Consider the following 20,141-nt stretch of genomic DNA (forward strand, 5'->3'; position numbering starts at 1 on the left):
GTAAAAGGCACTATGGAAGGTGGTGGGGACAGAGAGAGAAGTAGTTGAAAAGCTGATTAGCTGCTTTACTGTAAAAGCTAGAGAAAGTGAGCATTAACGGGAATATGGTTTTATCCCTCCAAGAATTCTATTTAGCCTGCCAGGGATTAACCTTGACTGAAATTAGACCATCAATGACCCTTTCAGAGAACGTTCAGAGACCTCAACTTTGTTTAGAGAACTTTATGCTGTGCAAACAGGAAGTTTGCACAGAGAGCAGCATAAAGCCCCATTGCTTTGCAGTGTTTAGGACCAGATCAATTGGAGGGAGTAGGGTCCAAGACAGAGTTTGTTCTCCTCTGGGCCTTTCTCCCTGCAGCATGAGGAAGAGCAAACTTCTTCAACCAAGTCTTGTTCTCCTCTTCCTGATCCTCCTGCCCACAGATGCCTCCATCTCTGGAAAACCGTGAGTTCCTCCGACAGCCTGACAACGGAACTTAAATAATTTTTTCCTTTATTTCAGATTCTCCTTTATTTCATTCATCTTTCCTCTGAAACTGTCACCATTATCATCTCTAAGTTTCCTTCCAACCATGAGATTTTGTAAATTTGGTATATTTATTTTTCACTTAAGTCTTAGCCATCTTTCTCTAACTCACTGGATCTCTAAATCTTTAATCCCCCCCAACGACATGCAAAGCTTAAGGAACATCCAAAATTGATACTTTTAAAATAAATCAATTTTCAGATACTCTTGTTCCTATAGATCTGATGAGGACATGCTATTTTTTTTTTCTTCTTTCCCTTTCTTAATTTCCTATCTTCTACGTCATAAAATAAGGACAAAACTTTCCCTAACCAGACCTGACCATGGAGCATTGTCCTGGACTATAAAAACTCTCTAGGGTGCACTGGTATTCCCAGTGACCAGGGAGGCTGATGCCAGCGGACCACAAATTCTAGGCCCACCTAGTGAGGTCCTGTTCAAAATAAAAATTAAAGGGGCTGGGGTGGTCATGGCTCAGTAGTGGAGTGCTTGCCTAGCATGTCTGAGGCACTGGGTTTGATCTCAGCACCACATAAAAAATTAATAAACAAAATAAAGGTATTGAGTCCATCTACAACTAAAAAAATAAACAAATAAATAAATAAAATAAAAATTGAAAAGCACTGGATGTGTTCAATAGGCCCTGGGCAAAAAAAAAAAAAAAAAAAAAAAAAAAAAAAAAAAAAAAAAAAAAAACCCTCTAGGGTTCCAAATAAACGAACAGGTGAAATACAGGTATCAATGTTGCAAAAATAAAGGACTCTTCCTAACAGTATCAGAGCACATGGTAATGTAGTCTTTGTTTCACCAAAAGTGAAAAAAGAATTAAAGGAAATACCACCTGACAGATGATGAGAAACTATTCTAAGTAATACAGTACTGGGTGATTTGGGTCATAATACAGAGTTGCAGGAAGTAATGGCAATGACATGATTTTTTTTTTAATCTGACATTTACTTACTTTTCTGGGACCAATTCTTTATATCTACATAAACCAAAGGAGTAACCAAAGTAATGTCAGCCCTTATTTATTTCTTAAAATAAGAAATATCTAAAGATAGATATATAAATTCACTTGAAGGAAAAAGTTTATCATTCTCACTGAATATGTGCTTCCAAAGAATTTTAATTTTATGTCTAAGATGTATAAATCATAATTTGTAAGATATTTATTTTATTTTTATCAGTCTTACACTACAACTTTTGAAAATAATTCAATCAGAAGAACAAATTTAGTACTTACAAGTTTATAGTGGCGTTATATTTAAAAGTTAAAGTTAAATTTCTATACCCACATAAAATATTGTATGTATAAACTCATATAAATTTATGTATATACATATGCATACATATTTGTAAAATGTAAGAGTGATGTATAAAAAATTTTAAAGCATAAAAATCTTAGAATAAACTTCTGTGTGGATAAGTGGCCTGAAAATTAAAGTTCAAGAATAAGAATGAAAAGGAAAGATGTTAAATTTTTGATCATAAAAAGAAATTCTTACTTTTAAGTAAATGATATTGAGTATATTATCTCTATACTATTTAAGGTTCTTTGGGAAACTTGTGAATATAATGTAAATATTAATTGAAATAGCAAAATAATATGCTTCGCTATCATTTAAAATTGTGATAAAAATAATCTTCTCCTTTGTTGTGGGTTAGTATCCACATATCAGAGAGAACATTCTGCCTTGGGTTTTTTGGGACTGACTTATTTCACTTATCATGATATTCTCCAGTTCCAAACATTTACAGGCAAACTAGACAAAGAGGAATTAAGGGAAGGGAGGGTGGGTGGGAATAGGAAAGACAATATGAGACATAACTTTCCTATCCTCATATATGAATACATAACCAACGTAATGCCACATCATGTACAACCACAATATTGGGATCCTAATTAGAGCAAGTTATACTTATTCTATATGTATAATATTTCAAAATATATTCTACTGTCATGTAAAAAATTTTAAATAAATATAAAAATAAAATTGTGATGAAAACAGATGCTTACTTGAAAGTATTTAAGAGGTTGCACAATGTCTAAAAATTATTTTAGGAGTTCTATAAGAAAAACTGTTTAAAAACTACAGAATCAACCTTACATTATATTTATGGGTATTGAGAAATTTTCTGTCCTGTTCATAAATTACCAAGATCTACATTCATCACTAGAGGACCATTTTTGGATGGAGCCATCCTCTAGTCATGGGTTGAAAAGCAAATATTTAAAATTAAAATGACTGTGGCTAGGGAAAGTACCAAGATTTCATAAGCTGCTTTCCACAACTAAGATTTTAATGACTCACTTTCTTTGAGCCTCAGTTTCCATATTTATAATGTGAAAGCAAATACTTGCCATGTAATTTTCAGAGTTGCTGAATCCACACTTACACACGTTTCACAAAAGTACTATGCTTTGAATGGTTTTTCTGGTGCTCAAATGCCTGAGAGCTTGCTTGCCTTTTATAGCGATCCTAAAATATAACAGATTTACAACATAAGTAAATATAACTAACATTTTTATTCAGATTTTAGATGTGTACATTTTTGTGTTTCTTAAAGTGAGGTACTTATAAAGTTTAATCTGCTTGAGGCCCACCTCAAATAAAGTATTCACTGCCATGGTGTATAATGGAGAGGGGAAATAATTCTTATGCATGCCATTCAACAACAGTTTCATACTCATGAATATGTTCTTCTTAGTATAAAACTAATGATGATAACAACAATCCTGAAGGAATATAGTGCTGTTGATAGCAATGTCTCCCTTCTTTCATTCTCTTCTAACTGGACTTCCCCATTCCCAGACAATATATGGTGCTGGTCCCCTCCCTCCTCCACAGTGGGACCTCTGAGAAGGCCTGTGTACTTCTGAGCAACCTGAATGAAACAGTGACTGTAAGTGTCTCCTTGGAGGCTCTAAGGGAAAACAGGAGCCTTTTCACTGACCTGGTGGCACAGAAGGACTTATTCCACTGCATCTCCTTCACTGTGAGTGTGTCTGTTCAAATATACTCAGTTCTATTGGTCAGGGTCTGGGGATCTAATATTGTCAAGAAAAGGCTTTGGGAGGCTAGTAAGAACTTCAGGAAGGACTCTAAAGGAGAAACTAAGTGTAAGAATTACAGAGCAGTGCATAAATTTCCAACCATAAGAGACAAATATTTATAGGCATGTTGAAAATTAATTTAATGGTCAAGGAAAAATTATATTAACCAGGGAAAGAAGTATGCTGTAGACAAAGGAAAAAATGTGACTTCTTAAAATTCAAATGGAGAAAACATTTACAAAACAAACCAGGTCATGGTTCAACACAAGCCACCAGTAGTGGACTTAACAGGAAAACATCACACTTTTTCTAATAATAAAAATTGTAAGCCAGGCATAGTGGTGCAGTCCTATAATCCCAGTAACTCAGGTGGTGGGGGATTGAGGCAGGAGAATTGCAAATTCAAGGCCAGCCTCAGCAACTTAGCAAGACCCCCAGCAACTTATCAAGGCCCTATCTGAAAAAAAAATAAAAAGGGCTGGGAATGTCACTCAGTGATAAATTACCCCTGGGTTCAATCCCCAGTTACTCTCTCCCACCAAAAAAAAAAAAAAAAAAAAAAAAAAAAACTCTAAAATTACCCTGAGCAAATACCCAATATCTCTTTAGAGTCAACTATATAAGGATACTTGCAACCTAGTGCCAATGAAATATCATCATGCTTTATTTTCACAACATTAACACATGCTTCTACCATGCCATTTTAGCATAAAGCATCAACTTTGTAAAGCTTAGTGTATAAATGAATCAAAATTGTTTGGTATGAGCTCTATGAAGATATGATTCTCAGTTATAAATTTTCTTAATAATCTACTTTTTGAAAACCTTGTGTTCTGTCTTTCCATTTGAAAAAAAAAAAAAAGTAGAAGCACTTCCTGTCTATGCCAACTTTCCCAGATGGGAATGAGGGAATGAAATTAAGTGAAAAGGGAAAGATCTTCAGACAGGAGTGGAACGGGGAATGAAGAAGACTTGAGAGGCTGAATGGGTTCCCAGGATCTCGTCTGTATTTCAGGTTCCACAGTCTTCATCCAGTGAGGAGGTAATGTTCCTCACTGTCCAAGTGAAAGGACCAACTCAAGAATTCAGGAAGCGGAACACAGTGGTGGTTAAAAACCAAGAGAGTCTGGTCTTTGTCCAAACAGATAAACCTATCTACAAACCAGGACAGACAGGTATGAAGAGATTTACAGTCAAGACAGCATCAAAAAGGAAAGATCTTCCTCCCCTGCCTAGTACCCCAAATCCCTAAAATCCTGGTGCCTTAATAGCTTGTCTTACACTAAGCTATGGGCCCAGTCCAGGGTTTGGGAAGCTCACGGAAAATACTTTCGTTTCAGTGAAGTTTCGCATTGTCTCATTGGATGAAAACTTTCACCCCCTGAATGAGTTGGTGAGTCTCCTGCTAATATTTATGTATAGTCACTATTATTTGTATAAACTGGATGGGAACCTCTTTTTTGTGTTGAAGTGATAACCAGGGAAAGAAAGAATCTGATATCACTAATTTCTGATGTTAGAATAGCACAAGATCCTCATTGAAAACATTATCCCAGGTCATGAGTACATAGTTTATGTCTTGGTCTGATAATCAGTTGTCAAATACTTAAACTTACTCTTTAGATTCCAGCTAGGAAAATTAGAAAAAATTATTAAACAACGGATGCAGAAAAAAAAAAGCCTAAGTTCAAATTGACTTCTCAGAGATTTAACGTTTTTCTAAACACATTTACCAAAATCTCTGTGAAGGAATATGAAGGTAATCAATGTGTTCCTCAGTATTGAAGCTTCAGAATTTGTGATAGGAAATAACTCTTTCTATTATAGTGTAGATATCAAACCAGATTATTCATTTTTTTCTCTCAAATTGACAACTTCACATTTTGTCATCTCAAAAAAAAATTCTTCTCTTCTAGCTCCTAAGACAAAAGATGATGAAATAATCCTTGTTTCTCTTTCTCACATCCACTTCCCCTTCACCAGGAAATCTTTGGCTTAAAATACATCCAGACTACTTCTCACTACCTGAATTGTAACAACCAGGCCAATACCAGCTGTAAACAAGTTCATTGCAATTACTTTGAAACTCACCTCCCAAGCTCTACCTTCACTCTTATATACAAAATCAAATACCACATCCATTATTCTATCAGCTTTATACTTCTTTGTTCTTTCTTCTTGGCACTTATATCTATATTATATATGTATATGAATGATATATATAAAAGCTCTTTTTTATCCATCCATAATAAGCTTACATTATTGAAATGTAAGCTTCATAAGAGTAGATATATTGTTCTTTTATGCTTTGCTATATTCTCAACATATAGAATGATACAAACACATGAGTAAGTACATAATAAATATTAGTTTTAAAAAATGAATACTCAGACGTGTTATCCCATTTAGCTTTCTAACTTTGACCTCTTTTTTAATTTACAATATTTCTATGATTTCTTATTTATAGAAGCCTAGTCTTATTTTATATGCCCTTAAATCTTTTTTTAAAATATCTTTTATAGTTGTAGATGGATACAATATCTTTATTTATGTATTTTTATGCGGTGCTGAGGATTGAACCCAATGCCTCACACATGCCGGGCAGGTGCTCTACAACTGAGCTATGGCCCCATCCCCCACTTAAATCTTTCTAAGGTTAAAAAATTGAATTACATGAAAAGAAAACATTGATTAGGAGAACTATTTCCATTTCTTCTAGCTCTTAAAATTACCTAAGAATTCTGTTAGCCATATTAATAATTAGACTTAAACATGATTAGATAAGGATCTAAAAATTAATAAAGATATCATAAGTATGTCTTCCTCAATCTGTAAAATTGCATAACAAAAGAATGTTTTTACTCTGCGATTGTATGATGCAATTTCCTTTGGGATCCTCTGGATAAATTATTGGCCAGGTTGTAGCAATTCATTCTGAACGCTATTCGCACTTAAGTAATGTTAGTAAATCCCATTCCTAATAAATGGCAATACACATATATATTTGTTGATGGTCTAGTATTTAACATCAATTATTAATTAAGATGGATTAATTAAAAGTTTTATAAAATTTAACCTGGAGTCATTCCATGATTTATTATAGAGTGTGCTATTCTTCATTTACATGGAATTACCCCATAGAAATGAGAATAGGGAATATTTGGGAACTATTATCAACTTCTTTCTTTTCTTTTTGTATTTCAGATACCACTACTATATATTAGGGTAAGTAGCATGAAATATTCCATTATTAGAAGGAAAAAATAAATTCAGAGAAAATATTCTTATCGGACAGGTTCTTACAATATCTCAGAAATTTGTCATTAAGGGAGATGCCTCCAAATTCACACAAGGCTACTTGGTTATAACTCATCTCCCCTCCAAACCCTTCACTACTACCCCATTTTTCCTCTTTGTGAAAAATGAATATAAGGTAGATTTATAGATTCCTTTGATTATCTCTGATGTTCTAAGCAATTTTGTAAATGATAACTAATTTATCCATAGGATCCCAAAGGAAATCGCATCATGCAGTGGCAGAATCTCAAGCTAGAGAGTGGTCTCAAACAGCTGTCCTTTCCCCTCTCATCGGAGCCCCTTCAGGGCATCTACAATGTTGTGGTACACAAGGGATCAAGTGGAACAACAGAACACCCCTTTTCTGTGGAGGAATTTGGTATGGATCATGGAAAGTCATGGAACATTTTTCTTCATATTTAAACTTTTAGGGACTAAAATTTAAACTTATTTATAGTCCTTCCACTTCCCATGGGTGAAACTGGGCTTGGAGTAGAACTAATGACCTCCAAGGACTCCAATGATCTTTGAATAAGTCTTCATATAGCTTGGTTATTTTTGCAGTACAGTTTAATATCCAAAATAAAACATCTTTATTTTTGTAGAAGCATTCATAATTCACTAAGGTTCAGGGATCCGTCATAGTCCCTCAACCAAAATCTTCATTTGAGAGTAAAATAGATAACAGATGTATTAGAGAATAAAGCTACCTTTTTCAACGCCCCAAAGTATCACTAGAGAATTGTTATTGAGAATCTGAAAATATTAATGCCCCAAGAGTTAACAATCTTCAACCTCCTTTTTTACCAATTAACAGTGCTTCCCAAGTTTGAAGTGCAAGTAACAATGCCAAAGATAATCACTATCATGGAAGAAGAGGTGAACGTGTCAGTGTGTGGCCTGTGAGTTGATTTTTTTAATCTTTTAAGGGAAATTATTTAAAGGAGATTCACCACTTGAGATATTTTGGCTTGTTTCTCTAGCAGTAGCCTCAACACAAATACTTTCAGTACTCTGGAAGCATCCCCATCTCTAGAATGTTCTCTTGTTGTTTTTCTACTCTTCCTATTTCCTTTCATGTCTTTTTCAGAATTATTGTAACTATCATGGGGTGGAGAACTGTTTCCAGAGAGGCTATTCTGCTAGGAATGACTGAAAGTGGCACGCACCCACACATGAGTGTGTGCACACACACAGAATAGTGTTGAAGCGTAGTGACTTTACCTTAACCAGAAATAACAAAACATCTATGTGGGAAATAATCAATACATGGTTATAAAGAAAATTCTATCATCAAGATCATCTACCTGCCCTGGAAAGCACAGTGAGAAAACAAGACTAGATTCAGAATGTATAGAGATAATCATGTAACCAAAATTTCATCTAGCTCAGCAGTCTACCTAAAGCATGTCACATATCTTTCTGTAGCCATTTTTACTGAGATAACTGAACACAATAGCTCAGCATAGTTCTTCCCAACCTTAAAAATTCATGTTTCCAAGGTCTTAGATCCCCATCCATGGTAGCCCCACAGTAGCACAAAAAAAAAAATAGGCTAAGTGAAGAGGTAGGTCCTAAAGCCTAAAGAGTACTCATGTATGGCAACTGGGCCCCTCTGCCTGTGCTATTTAAAGGTAATGGTCACCAAGTGCCCAATCCCACATAACTTATGAGCTAATTCTCTTGCAAATAGCAATATAGAAAATACTCTAAATAGGGAAGGAAAAAATGCCCAGAAAAAACACAGTAATCACCTATCATATATTTATGCCCAATCCCATTTTTATAAAAGCAAATAAAATGCAATATAAACATAGGTTTATACTGAGGAAACATCATCATACTAATAGTTTAGATTCCTATGTAATTTTCAGGTGCTCAATACTTCTATTTGATTTTATTTTCTTTGTTTTGTTTTTATTGGTATTGCTTTTTCTCTTAAGAGTATTTTTAGCTCTTGGAGGAGAAAGGAAAGGGAACATGGGGGTAGGAAACATGGTGGAATGAGAAGGACATCATTACCCTAGGTACATGGATGATTGCACAAATGGTGCAACTCTACATCATGTACAACCAAAGAATTGAAAAGTTGTGCTCCATTTGTGTACAATGAAATGAAATGCATTCTGCTGTCATGTATATAACTAATTAGAAAAAAAAAGTTTATATAAAAAAGCAAATATGAACTGGTCAACATAAAAAAGTTTAAATTCAGCTTTTTAATAATAAAGACATTATTAACATGGTATTGAAATGATAAAGTCAAAAAACACAATGAAAGAATAATATAGTGAATTTCAGCATATTCCACTGGAGATTTTCTAAAATAGAAGAGTAAATGCTCAGTTTGCTTGCCCTCCACAGGTTTTGAGCCCTTCAGAAGCAGAGGGAAGTACAGAGGGTGAATATACTGTAGCTAAGAGAAGTTTCAGGTAAGAAATAGAGGTGTTCCGTGTCTGCTTTGACTCATTTGCAATGTTCTCGTGGCAGATACACATATGGGAAGCCTGTCCCAGGACATGTGACTATGAGCATTTGCAGAAAGTATAATAATCCTTCTGACTGTTTTGGTGAAGAGTCAGAAGCTTTCTGTGAGAAATTCAGCCAGAAGGTAGGTTGAAAACATGGCCTCTTAGGGGACTAATAATAAAGGCATATTGATAAGCAGTGAATAACAGCATGATGTTAACTTGGGAAGAACAATCTAGAAGAAAATCCCATGCTAGGTATTATAATTTTCTCTAAATCAATGACTTAGCACAATAGGAATTATCTTTTGTAATTGCCCACTTGAATGCTCTAGAATGCAGGAGTCCTCCAAACTCTTTGGGCATTTACTTCTAGGAAAGGAGGAAAAAAACATACATCTTTTTAATTACTTTGCTGAACAGGTTCTGCTCTCTTTCTATAAGCAAGAACTTATCACATGGCCCCATCTAGATCCCAGGGAGGTAGGAAAGTCTTCAGATGGGCAGCCAATTCCTAGCCACGACTGTCAACTATGAGAGGAGAATCCAAACTGTGGTGAAGAGTTAGCTTTATACCATAGTAAGATTATCGCCAAAATTTTAATGCATTCTATCTCATTGTCTCTAGAGAATTTCAGATGCCAAAGAATATATGTAAGAATTTAAGATATTTTTATATTATGTATAAGGATATAGATGAGATGTCATTGTGAAATACAATTAGTTCCTAGATAGTATATATGTTGTACTTATCATAGAAAATGCCTAGATTAAGTTGTCTCAAAAAATCCATTAACTGAGCACTGATCTGTCCAGTACAGTTATACATGTTTTTGTATTTTATTTTCTCTGCTCTTAGCTCAACAGCCATGGCTGCTTCTTCCAACAAGTAAAAACCACTATCTTCCACCTGAAGAATACAGGGTATGAAATGCAACTGCAGGTGGAGGCCAAGATCCAAGAAGAAGGAACTGGTTTGTGTACCATGTGGATATGGAAAAATGACAATGAGCATTTATTCATTTCCTTAGCCAAATAATGAATTAAGGGAAGGGTAGTATAAGAAGTTCAGGGACATCATCCTTCATTAAATCATTTTTTTCCAGGTGTGGAAGTAACAGGAAGAGGGTCCAGTGAAATCACAAACACCATAACCAAGCTCTCATTTGTGACAGTGGACTCACATGTTAGACAAGGGATCCCCTTCTTTGGACAGGTGGAGTATTTTGCAGTTCACTAGTCAAACCACATATGGTTTCTGATCAAGTTATACTTAATTTGTTATCAATCAACCACAGTAGGAAATATAACCAAAAGCAAATAACCACATAAAAATACATCTATTCATCTTAAATTTGTATACAAAAATCTATAAAATCATTCTAAAATTCTATCAAAATTTAAAGTTTTTTCTCTCTCTTTTGGAACAGCAATGTAGGATGTCACTTGTTCTCCTTTTCTTGATTTGTCAAGCAATCTCAAATTTTTAGTCTACTTTCTCACAAGAATCTAGAAATTCAGGATGACCCATTACCTTATCCTGCTAACACTAACTTTGTATAGAAATGGATGAGCACCTACTGGTGCTTATATTTTTTGTTTGGAAGTATCCAAGATTCTGTTATTCCTAGTATTTCACTTGTAAATATATTTACATTAATTTTCTATTAAAAGTATATTTTAAAAATATTAAACAGGAATAAAGTTCTATTTAAGGTTCCCAGATTTTAAAAGTATAAATTTTCTCACAAATCAAAAAAATTATTTTTACTTTTAAAAAATTATACTTTTAAAAATGTTTACTTGTGTTTAAAATATATATCATTTTCAAATACATTTATTTGAAAATAAAGAATTGGAATTTTGTGCCTATTATGTTTGTACATACAACTGATATTTCATTGACAAACTTAAGATTTTGTTAATCAATTATGAATACTGACCCAAGTCAGTGTATTTTGCTTGTTGCAACCAAAAGTAGCTTATAATTTAAAAAGGATTTTGAATGTTCCCACCACAAAGAAATAATAATTGTCTGGGGTGATAGATATGCTGATTACCCTGATTTGATCATTACACATTGTAACATGTAATGAAATGTCATATTGTGCCCCATAAATATTTACAATTACTATGTCAATTAAAAATAAAAACTTTTGAAGTACTTCATTGTGAAAAACAAAGTCACCTTGTGGAAAATATGAACTGTGCTACACTTCTCCTGTACTACTCAGGAGAAGGTAATTTGGCTTTACCTCACTAATACTTTGTGCATCACTTCACTTTTATATTTTTAATATGGGAAGCGCATCATAAAATCTGCCTACTTTCCAAAAGATGGAAAAATCTAGGTTGAGAAGAAGATACCATATATAAACTACCTAGAAAAGCACACAGGATAGTGTATTAGCCATTCCTCAGTTAGGTACTTATGATACTTTATGACACTAATTGTAAAAGCTAATAATCTACCTGAAAATAAGTGTTCAAATCTCAAATAAATTTGACTCCTGAATTAAAATTTTCTATTACTATATTATTCTGGTGTCCTGTCACTCTCCAAGAGTTATAAAAATTCTCAGTGTTTCTAAAATACCCAGAATACATTCTTCAGATCATCCCTATTATTCTTGTCACTTTCTATTCCTTCACTCTGCCTTAGTTTTCTTTGCAGAACTGATTACTACTAAATAAGTGTATATTATTTTTGAATGTATTTAACGTATGTCTCTTTTACTTGACCGTAAGCTCTGTGGTGAAAGAACTCTTTCTTGCTCACTGCTATATCCTCAATACCTGAAAACTATGTGCAACATATAGGAGGCATTCAAAAATTATTTGTGATGAAATGAATATCTTTGCTGTTTTTAATCTTCAGGTGCGCCTTGTGGATGGGAAAGGCATCCCTATGCCAAATAAAATCATCTTCATCACAGCAAATGAAGCTAACTATCACTCAAATGCTACCACTAATGAGGATGGCCTGGTGCAGTTCTCCATCAACACCACCAACATTATAGATACCTTTCTTAGTATCACGGTAAGTTTGGAAATAAGTTACCAATGACATGAAGTGTCCTTAAAAAAAAGTTGCAACCTAGAAGAGATGAAATTTACAAATTGTGTTTAATCGTATAAAAAGAAACAAACTAGAAATTAGAAACCAATTTAAGGTCAACTTTTAAAAATTTTGTGAAAAAAATTAATATATTGTTGTGGTTAAAAGTGTGGGTTTTCTGCCTGCTTTTACTCCCTCTATCCCAACCAACACAAACAAAATTTGGTGAGGCTACATTAATATCAGCCAATAGAATTGAAGGCAGGAATATTATGCACGATAAGAAGATTCATTGCAAAATGTCTGGATCATTTCACCTGGAAAATACAAACATTCTAAATTTATATTCACCTAATTATATGGTTTCAACATGTATAAAGCAAATACTGACAGAAACTGAAAGAGAAATGGGAAAATCCACAATCATAAAGTCCATGATGCATGTTTCCAATAAAGGGTAGAAAAAATGGGAAAACTTCAGAAAAGTGACAGAATATATGAACAAAATAATTAATAAATATAAGTAACTGATTCTATGAATGTCAAATAATTCCCAAAGTCACATTTTTTGAATTTATATAGAAAATTTTCTAAAATTAACTACATACTGGTCCTTAAAACAAGAAACAGTAATTTCTGGATTTAAAAAATCATATCAAAGATGTTTTCTGACCATCAAGGAATTAGAACTGTAAATTGTTAACAAAAAGATAAATATAAAATTCCCAAATGTTTTGGTATTAAATAATTATATTCACTATAATCTATATGGAGGAAAAGAAATTACTATGTAAATTTAAAATGTTTTAACCAAAAGATAATAGTTTGTCTATAGCTTGAAAAAATATTTTCTATACATAAAATTGTGCCATTTGAAAAAGAAAAGTGTGGGTTCTACTTTAGCAACATTTGTGGAATGTAAAATGTTACAGCTACTATGCCAAATAGTATGACAATTCCTCAAAAAAATTAAAAAATAGAAATTACATATAATAATATATATAAATATATTACCATAAATACTAGTGTGTGTGTATATATATATATGTATATACATATATATATATGCATGTGTGTGTGAATGTATTGGTGATGACCCTATTCCACACTTGGGTTACAATAAATAATAATAATCTATTATACATTTCAAAAATATGTAAGAAAGGATTTCTAATTTTCCACCATAAAAAACATGAAAAATATTTGGATAGATATGTTTAACCTGATCTAAATGTTACACAATGTGTGTGTGTATATATATATATATATATATATATATATATATCTCTCAAAACATCACATGGTGCCCCATAAATATGCACAATTATTTCATGTTTATGTATGAGCTAAATTTTTTTAATTAAACTTAGTCAAAGAGTTGAGAGTAGGCTTTCAAAAGAGATATTTGCACACCCATTTTTTAAATTCTTTTTTATTGATTTTTTAAATAAATGACAGCAGAATGCATTACAATTCTTATTACACATATACAGCACAATTTTTCATATCTCTGATTGTACATAAAGTATGTTGATACCAATTTGTGTCTTCATACATGTACATGGGATAATGATGTCCATCACATTCCACCATCCTTGCTAATCCCCTGTCCCCTCCCTATCCCTCCCACCCCTCTGCCCTATCTAGAATTCATCTATTCTTCCCATGCTCCCCTCCATCCTACCCCACTATGAGTCAGTCTCCTTATATCAAAGAAAACATTAGCATTTGTTTTTGGGGATTGGCTAACTTCACTTAGCATTATCTTCTCCAACACCATCGATTTACCTGCAAATGCCATGATTTTATTCTCTTTTATTACTGAGTAAAATTTCACTGTGCACACCCATTGTTTATAGTAGGGATTCACCATGGCCCAGGAGTAGAAACTACCCAAATATTCATCAACCTATGAATGGATAAATTTTTTTAAATGCAGTATATATATCCAACAAAAGATTTTTCAATCTTAAAAATTCTATCATATGCTACAATATCAGTAAACTTTGAGGACATTATGCTAAATAAAAATAAGATGGTCACAAAAAAGACAAATACTACATGATTCTACTTCCATGGTCTCTAATATAGTCAATGTCATAAAAACAGAAAATAGAATTAATAGTGGTTGCCAGGGGCTGGACAGAGAGAGAAATGGCTAGTTGCTGTTTAGTGGATGTAGAGGTTTAGTTTTGTTAACTTGAAAAATTCTGAAGATACTTTGCACAATAGATATACTTAACACTACTAAACTGTACACTAAAACGTGATTAAAATGATAATTTTATGTTGTGATTTTAACCACAATTTTTTCTTAAAGTGTGGGTTCTAAAGTGAAAATCAAATAAACTGGATATAAATACTGACTCAACCCTACATTAAGGGCAAATAACTGGACAAACACTTATGTTTCATTCCTTCAGCTGTACAATAGGTAAAATATGATCTAGTTCTTAGGGTGGCTGTGAGATTAAATGACCTAGTGCACTTTAAAGTACTTAGTGATGCTCCCTTTAACTGTTACATACTTTTACTCTATAAATGCCCTAACATAATTAGCATTTAGTTTCAGAAATACACCCTCGATAAATTGTCTTACTTTGCTTTTGTCCTGCTATTTTCCCAGGTGGTCTATTTCTACCCATTTAACTTGTTTTATATAGCATGCAGTCTATTCATTAATAGATGTAAATGTGGCTACACAATAAATATTGCACAGTCATAATGATAAAACCCTCTGCCTTTTAGAAGGTTTCATGTTGGTGTACAAAGAAAGGATAAAGAGTATATTTTACTGATTCAGCTTTAAATGGATCACATAAAAATTGCTAACAACTAAAACTTGAATATTTGCTCATTTATCAAGTCAGAAGTATCCTGAATGCTTTCTACGTGCCACGGTACTAGTTCTGACAAAATATTTTAAAATTTTCCTTCTTTTGATGCTCTCATATATTATCACTAGAAAATATCATAGAGATATATTATGAACAAAGCATTTTGCTGGCATAAAGATTCATTCGTGCTACTTGGGACCTTGAGGAAGCTTGGAAAGTGCCAAAGAGCAAGATCTGCATGAAGAGAAGTTGAAAATACAACTGAAATTGAGCTATGAAGCATAAGAATCCAGAACCACTAGAAGCATTAAAAGTAATCAACTTAAGATAGTCCTGGAAAGACAGGCTTCCACTAATTCACCAACTCTTTAAATAATCCTTTTTATGACTATAATGCACCAATTTTAAAACTTGGAAACTGGGTGCAGGATGCACACCTGTAGATCCAGCGGCTCAGGAGCTTGAGATAGGAGGATCACAAATTCAAAGCCAGGCTCAGCAACTTATCGAGGCTCTGCGCAACTCGGTGAGACCCTGTCTCTAAATAAAACACAAAATCGGGCTGGGGATTTGGCTCAGTGGTTGAGTCCCTTGGGTTTAATCCCTGGTAGCAAAAGAATAAAAACAATAATTTTAAAAAGTATTAAAAGTGTGGAAAGAAAAAATAAAATAAACAAATGAATAATGCTTTTTACAGAAAGTTTTTTCAGACCCCAAAGGTTGCAATATTTCCTTTATTCGTAATACTCACTTAAACCCCATCATAAAAGAAGCAACTGCTTTATAAAGCACAACTCTTCAATTTCTAGAGAATATTTACCCTCTTTAATCAGGTTTCACAGCCCAGTGCGTCTACCTGCATAGTAAAGTATCCAAATTTCAAGCAAGCTATTCAGAGCAAAGAATGCTTCCTTTGATGCGCTTCAGATATATAAATACCAAACCCAGGATGCTCTGTAATGTAAAAGCATAAACCATGCCTGCATTTGATACAAATCTTTCTCATCTCTTACTGTAGAGCAAAATATTTCTAACTACTAGTTAAGGTACAAAAGTAAACTTACACAGTTCTGTGAGAACATTGATCCTTGATACATAATCTATAAAATAACATTGTTTTTTATTCATTAGGTCAAACACAAGGATCACAGCTCCTGCTATAGCCACCAGTGGCTCTCAGAGGAAAATGAGAATGCATATCACACTGCTGATGTTGTGTTCTCCCTGAGCAAAAGCTTTATCCACCTTGAACCTATTCCTGGTAAACTGCCATGTGGCCAATCTCAGACAGTCCAGGCACATTATCTTCTAAATGAACAGGTCCTACAGGAGCAGAAGCAGCTCGTCTTCTATTATCTGGTAAGAAGGGAGGTCCCTGCATTGACTCGTCTATAGAAGGAGCTCTCTGTGGGGCAAGTAATTATATAGCTCTTTCAACACCACTATTTTGACTTCTTATCCATGTTCATTTTGAAAGTTTGACTTTTCTTGTGGCAAATTATTGAGAGCAGGGGCTAAATAAAGCAAGCATATGGCATGGAAGTCAAGACTGGAGGAAAATCTCTTTTGGGTAAACTAAATTTCCTTTTTTATTTTCTTTATGCAGATAATGGCAAAGGGAGGCATTGTCCGAACTGGGACTCATGTCCTGCCTGTGGAGCAGGGAGACAGTATGTATTTCTAAAATGTCCATATTTCTGCCCTATTCTGACCCATTTAACCTTACACTACAGAAATATTTTCAAATACAGATAATTTCCATCTAATCTCTGTAAAAAGAGGAAGTTGAAGGAAGGAAAGCAATATTTCTTATTTTCTCCCTTTATCATATATTTGTTTTCTTTTTATTCCAGTGTATTCTGTTTAATTATTTAAACTATTGATATTATGGTGCATACCATATACTTAACTGCAAATATTTATGGATGTCTTCTCAAAATGAGAGACATTTTAGCATTGCATAAAGAACGGGGAGGAGGACAGGAAAGTTCTGGGAGTCCTTCTATATTCTAGGTCTTGTTTGAAATCATTGATATCTTAATAAGTATCTTATTTCTCCTTTGAAGGTAGTTATGATTTTCAAATTTTAAATTGAGTACTTTCATGGTTGAATGGGCCTCTCCCCATAAACAAATATGGAACAATATAAATCTTTGAGGTTTTCTCCTATTCTAAGGAATCTAAGCAATGAGTTACTGGAAAACTATAAATGAACTACTCTTTTGACATCTCTGAACCACACAAAGCACCAACTTAGAAATGTTTCATGCAACCTCTAAATAGTCTACAGAGGCATTAAAAAAAAAAAACTTCCAAAGGAACATAGTCTTCCTCTGATAAAAGGACGAAATATTTGCTTCACAGAAGGGGAGAGAAGATATGAGCATAAATACAATGTGCTAAACTCTTAGCATAATTTCAGTTTCTATTTCCCTTTAATCTAGACCTCCTAGTGTGAGGTCTAGATCAAATGGTACCAAAGTTAGATGTATCCACACCTTTAGTTCAGAGTCTTATGTAGGTGAGCTAAAGCTAAAATTGGTGAGAAATCAACATGTGATTTATGTAGGAGAGGAAGGTTTTCAAAAGTTAGGATTCTTATTAACATGTACTGTTTATTATATCTACTCATAGAAGCAGTTATTAACGAGACCAAGCTCCTAAAATGGCTGTGTGACACAATGATTTTATTTCAGCTTTGGGGAGATGTATAACACATGACTGATCCTCTCATTCTCTCTGTTCCAGTGAAAGGCCATTTTTCCGTGACCTTCCTTGTGGAGTCAGACTTGGCTCCAATTGCTCGATTGCTAATCTATGCCATTTTACCTGATGGGGAAATGGTTGGAGATTCTGCAAAATATGAGATTGAAAATTGTCTGGCAAACAAGGTGGGTGCTTCATACCATAAAATTTCAACATTCAAAATTGATAGTTACTATAATTATGAATTACTTCATAAGTGTGAGCATTGAAGCCAAAGGGTTTAAATGAATTCCCCAGAGACAACCAGCAAAGTAACAACAGAATCACACTAAGAAGCCATGTCAGTTGACAAAGTCTGCAAAATTCTATATATACCATTGTCTTTAACATTTCACAGCTCAAAGTACCTTGCTCCCTTCTTCTATGAAGAAATGTTGGGAAGTATGCAACCAAGTTTTTAAAACCACAAATATCCAAAACAAAAAAATAGGAGCACTTAGATTCGTTTGCATTCCATCCTAAATTAATAAGCACCTCATTGTGTATGAAAGAATAAAAAATGACACCTCAAAATTAGTAGTTTATAAATCATAAGTCATTTCAATGCCTCTACTGAATCTTGAGATTCACAGTAAAGTACAGAAGACAAAAAGCCTTAGTACTTACAAAATACCAGTCACCAGGAAGGCAAACAAAGTAGTTATGCATTAAATTGAGGAACACTCAGGAAATGCAAGTGAACCCACAGTTAATCTGGAAATTTGCTTTTCTGACATCTGCACCAAATTCACAGGTGGATTTGAGCTTCAGACCAGTACAAACTCTTCCAGCCTCACATGCCCACCTGCGAGTCACAGCTTCTCCTCAGTCCCTCTGTGCTCTCCGAGCCGTGGACCAAAGTGTGCTGCTCATGAGGCCCGAGGCTGAGCTCTCTGCATCATCGGTGAGTTCCTGACAGCCTCAGAGATCACGAAGGACTGTGCAATGGGCTTAGATCAGGAAGAAATGCTTGAGTCGGACAGGATCTATTAACATTATATCTATCTGTTAATAATTTTGAGCTCTTTCATGTGTGCTTTCTTTAGAGAGAAAGATAATTGTACATAATTTCTCATGTTCTCTTTCTCTCTCTCTGTACACACACATACAAAACTAGCTTCTGCAGCTGAAAAGAATTAATAAAAATTTGTTGCACCATGTACTGAACCAAATAAAAGAATTTTTAAAAACATAAAATATAATAAAAACTAACCAAAAATGAACTTATGATTCAGATATAGTAAAGTTCTTGCTCTACATCACATGGCATTACAAACCCAAATATGATTGTATAAGACCATCTATATATGAAATGCTGAGAGAATACAGGGCAGGTTGCAAAAAGAAAGGGACAGATACACAAATAAAGAAAGGGGCTGGGGATGTGGCTCAAGCGGTAGCGCGCTCATCTGGCATGCGTGCGGCCCGGGTTCGATCCTCAGCACCACATACAAACAAAGATGTTGTGTCCGCCGAGAACAAAAAAATAAATATTAAAAATTCTCTCTCTCTCTCACTCTCTCTTTAAAAAAAAAAAAAAGAAAGTAACTCTGAGCAATCAGAAAAGTTATTTGTAAATTATATTTATTAATGTAGAAGAGACCATGTATTACACAAAGCCTCTGAATTCCCTCAGCTTCGTGAAAGCAATAATAGTTTTAACATTTTGAAAATCCTAATGAAAGTGATACATTTGCCTGCACTAAGACTGCACAGACTAGATGAAATTTCAGATTCATGTTTCTATAATTAAATCTGTTGAAATGATGACTATCTCAAGCTGATGACTATCTCAATAATTTCTAAAAAATTATATATAGTCTCTGATGATTAAAAATTACCAAAAGTGAACTGCTAAATGACATTGATAAGTCAGATATTTTTAAATACAGTGTTAATAAAAGAAATAGCAAAATGGTATGCTATCTCACTTAACTACTTAATAACATGCACAGGTTGCTGCTCATATCTTCAAATTTTCAATATGAGACAAACTGGAAAAACAGCTTATTGAAGTTTTTTCTATCAAAAATTTACAAAGGAAAATTTTATATTTTTAATTCCCTAAAATAGAAACTTATGAGGATATATTTCTTACTTTTTTGGTTCTTCTAAGTGGGATTTTAGTTGAAGCTATTAGGTATTTTTAAAGGAA

At 33.8% G+C, this 20,141-nt stretch overlaps 1 protein-coding gene across 1 annotated transcript in view; it reads left to right on the forward strand.

The window, feature by feature from the left end:
* The first annotated feature begins 305 nt into the window (after positions 1 to 305).
* The window catches only part of LOC113175129 (alpha-2-macroglobulin), a 43,677-nt gene continuing 23,841 nt past the window's right edge, over positions 306 to 20,141 (forward strand). The window contains exons 1-15 of the mRNA XM_077799026.1: positions 306 to 445; positions 3,340 to 3,523; positions 4,597 to 4,756; positions 4,922 to 4,974; positions 6,786 to 6,806; positions 7,089 to 7,257; positions 7,696 to 7,780; positions 9,369 to 9,489; positions 10,206 to 10,320; positions 10,453 to 10,562; positions 12,225 to 12,386; positions 16,373 to 16,600; positions 16,848 to 16,911; positions 17,990 to 18,132; positions 18,741 to 18,890. Of these exons, the coding sequence (XP_077655152.1) occupies positions 360 to 445; positions 3,340 to 3,523; positions 4,597 to 4,756; positions 4,922 to 4,974; positions 6,786 to 6,806; positions 7,089 to 7,257; positions 7,696 to 7,780; positions 9,369 to 9,489; positions 10,206 to 10,320; positions 10,453 to 10,562; positions 12,225 to 12,386; positions 16,373 to 16,600; positions 16,848 to 16,911; positions 17,990 to 18,132; positions 18,741 to 18,890 (1,851 nt within the window). The 5' untranslated portion in view covers positions 306 to 359. The remainder of the gene's footprint in view (positions 446 to 3,339; positions 3,524 to 4,596; positions 4,757 to 4,921; positions 4,975 to 6,785; positions 6,807 to 7,088; positions 7,258 to 7,695; positions 7,781 to 9,368; positions 9,490 to 10,205; positions 10,321 to 10,452; positions 10,563 to 12,224; positions 12,387 to 16,372; positions 16,601 to 16,847; positions 16,912 to 17,989; positions 18,133 to 18,740; positions 18,891 to 20,141) is intronic.

Source organism: Urocitellus parryii, chromosome 5 (assembly GCF_045843805.1).
Source record: "Urocitellus parryii isolate mUroPar1 chromosome 5, mUroPar1.hap1, whole genome shotgun sequence".
Taxonomy (NCBI): Eukaryota; Metazoa; Chordata; class Mammalia; order Rodentia; family Sciuridae; genus Urocitellus; species Urocitellus parryii.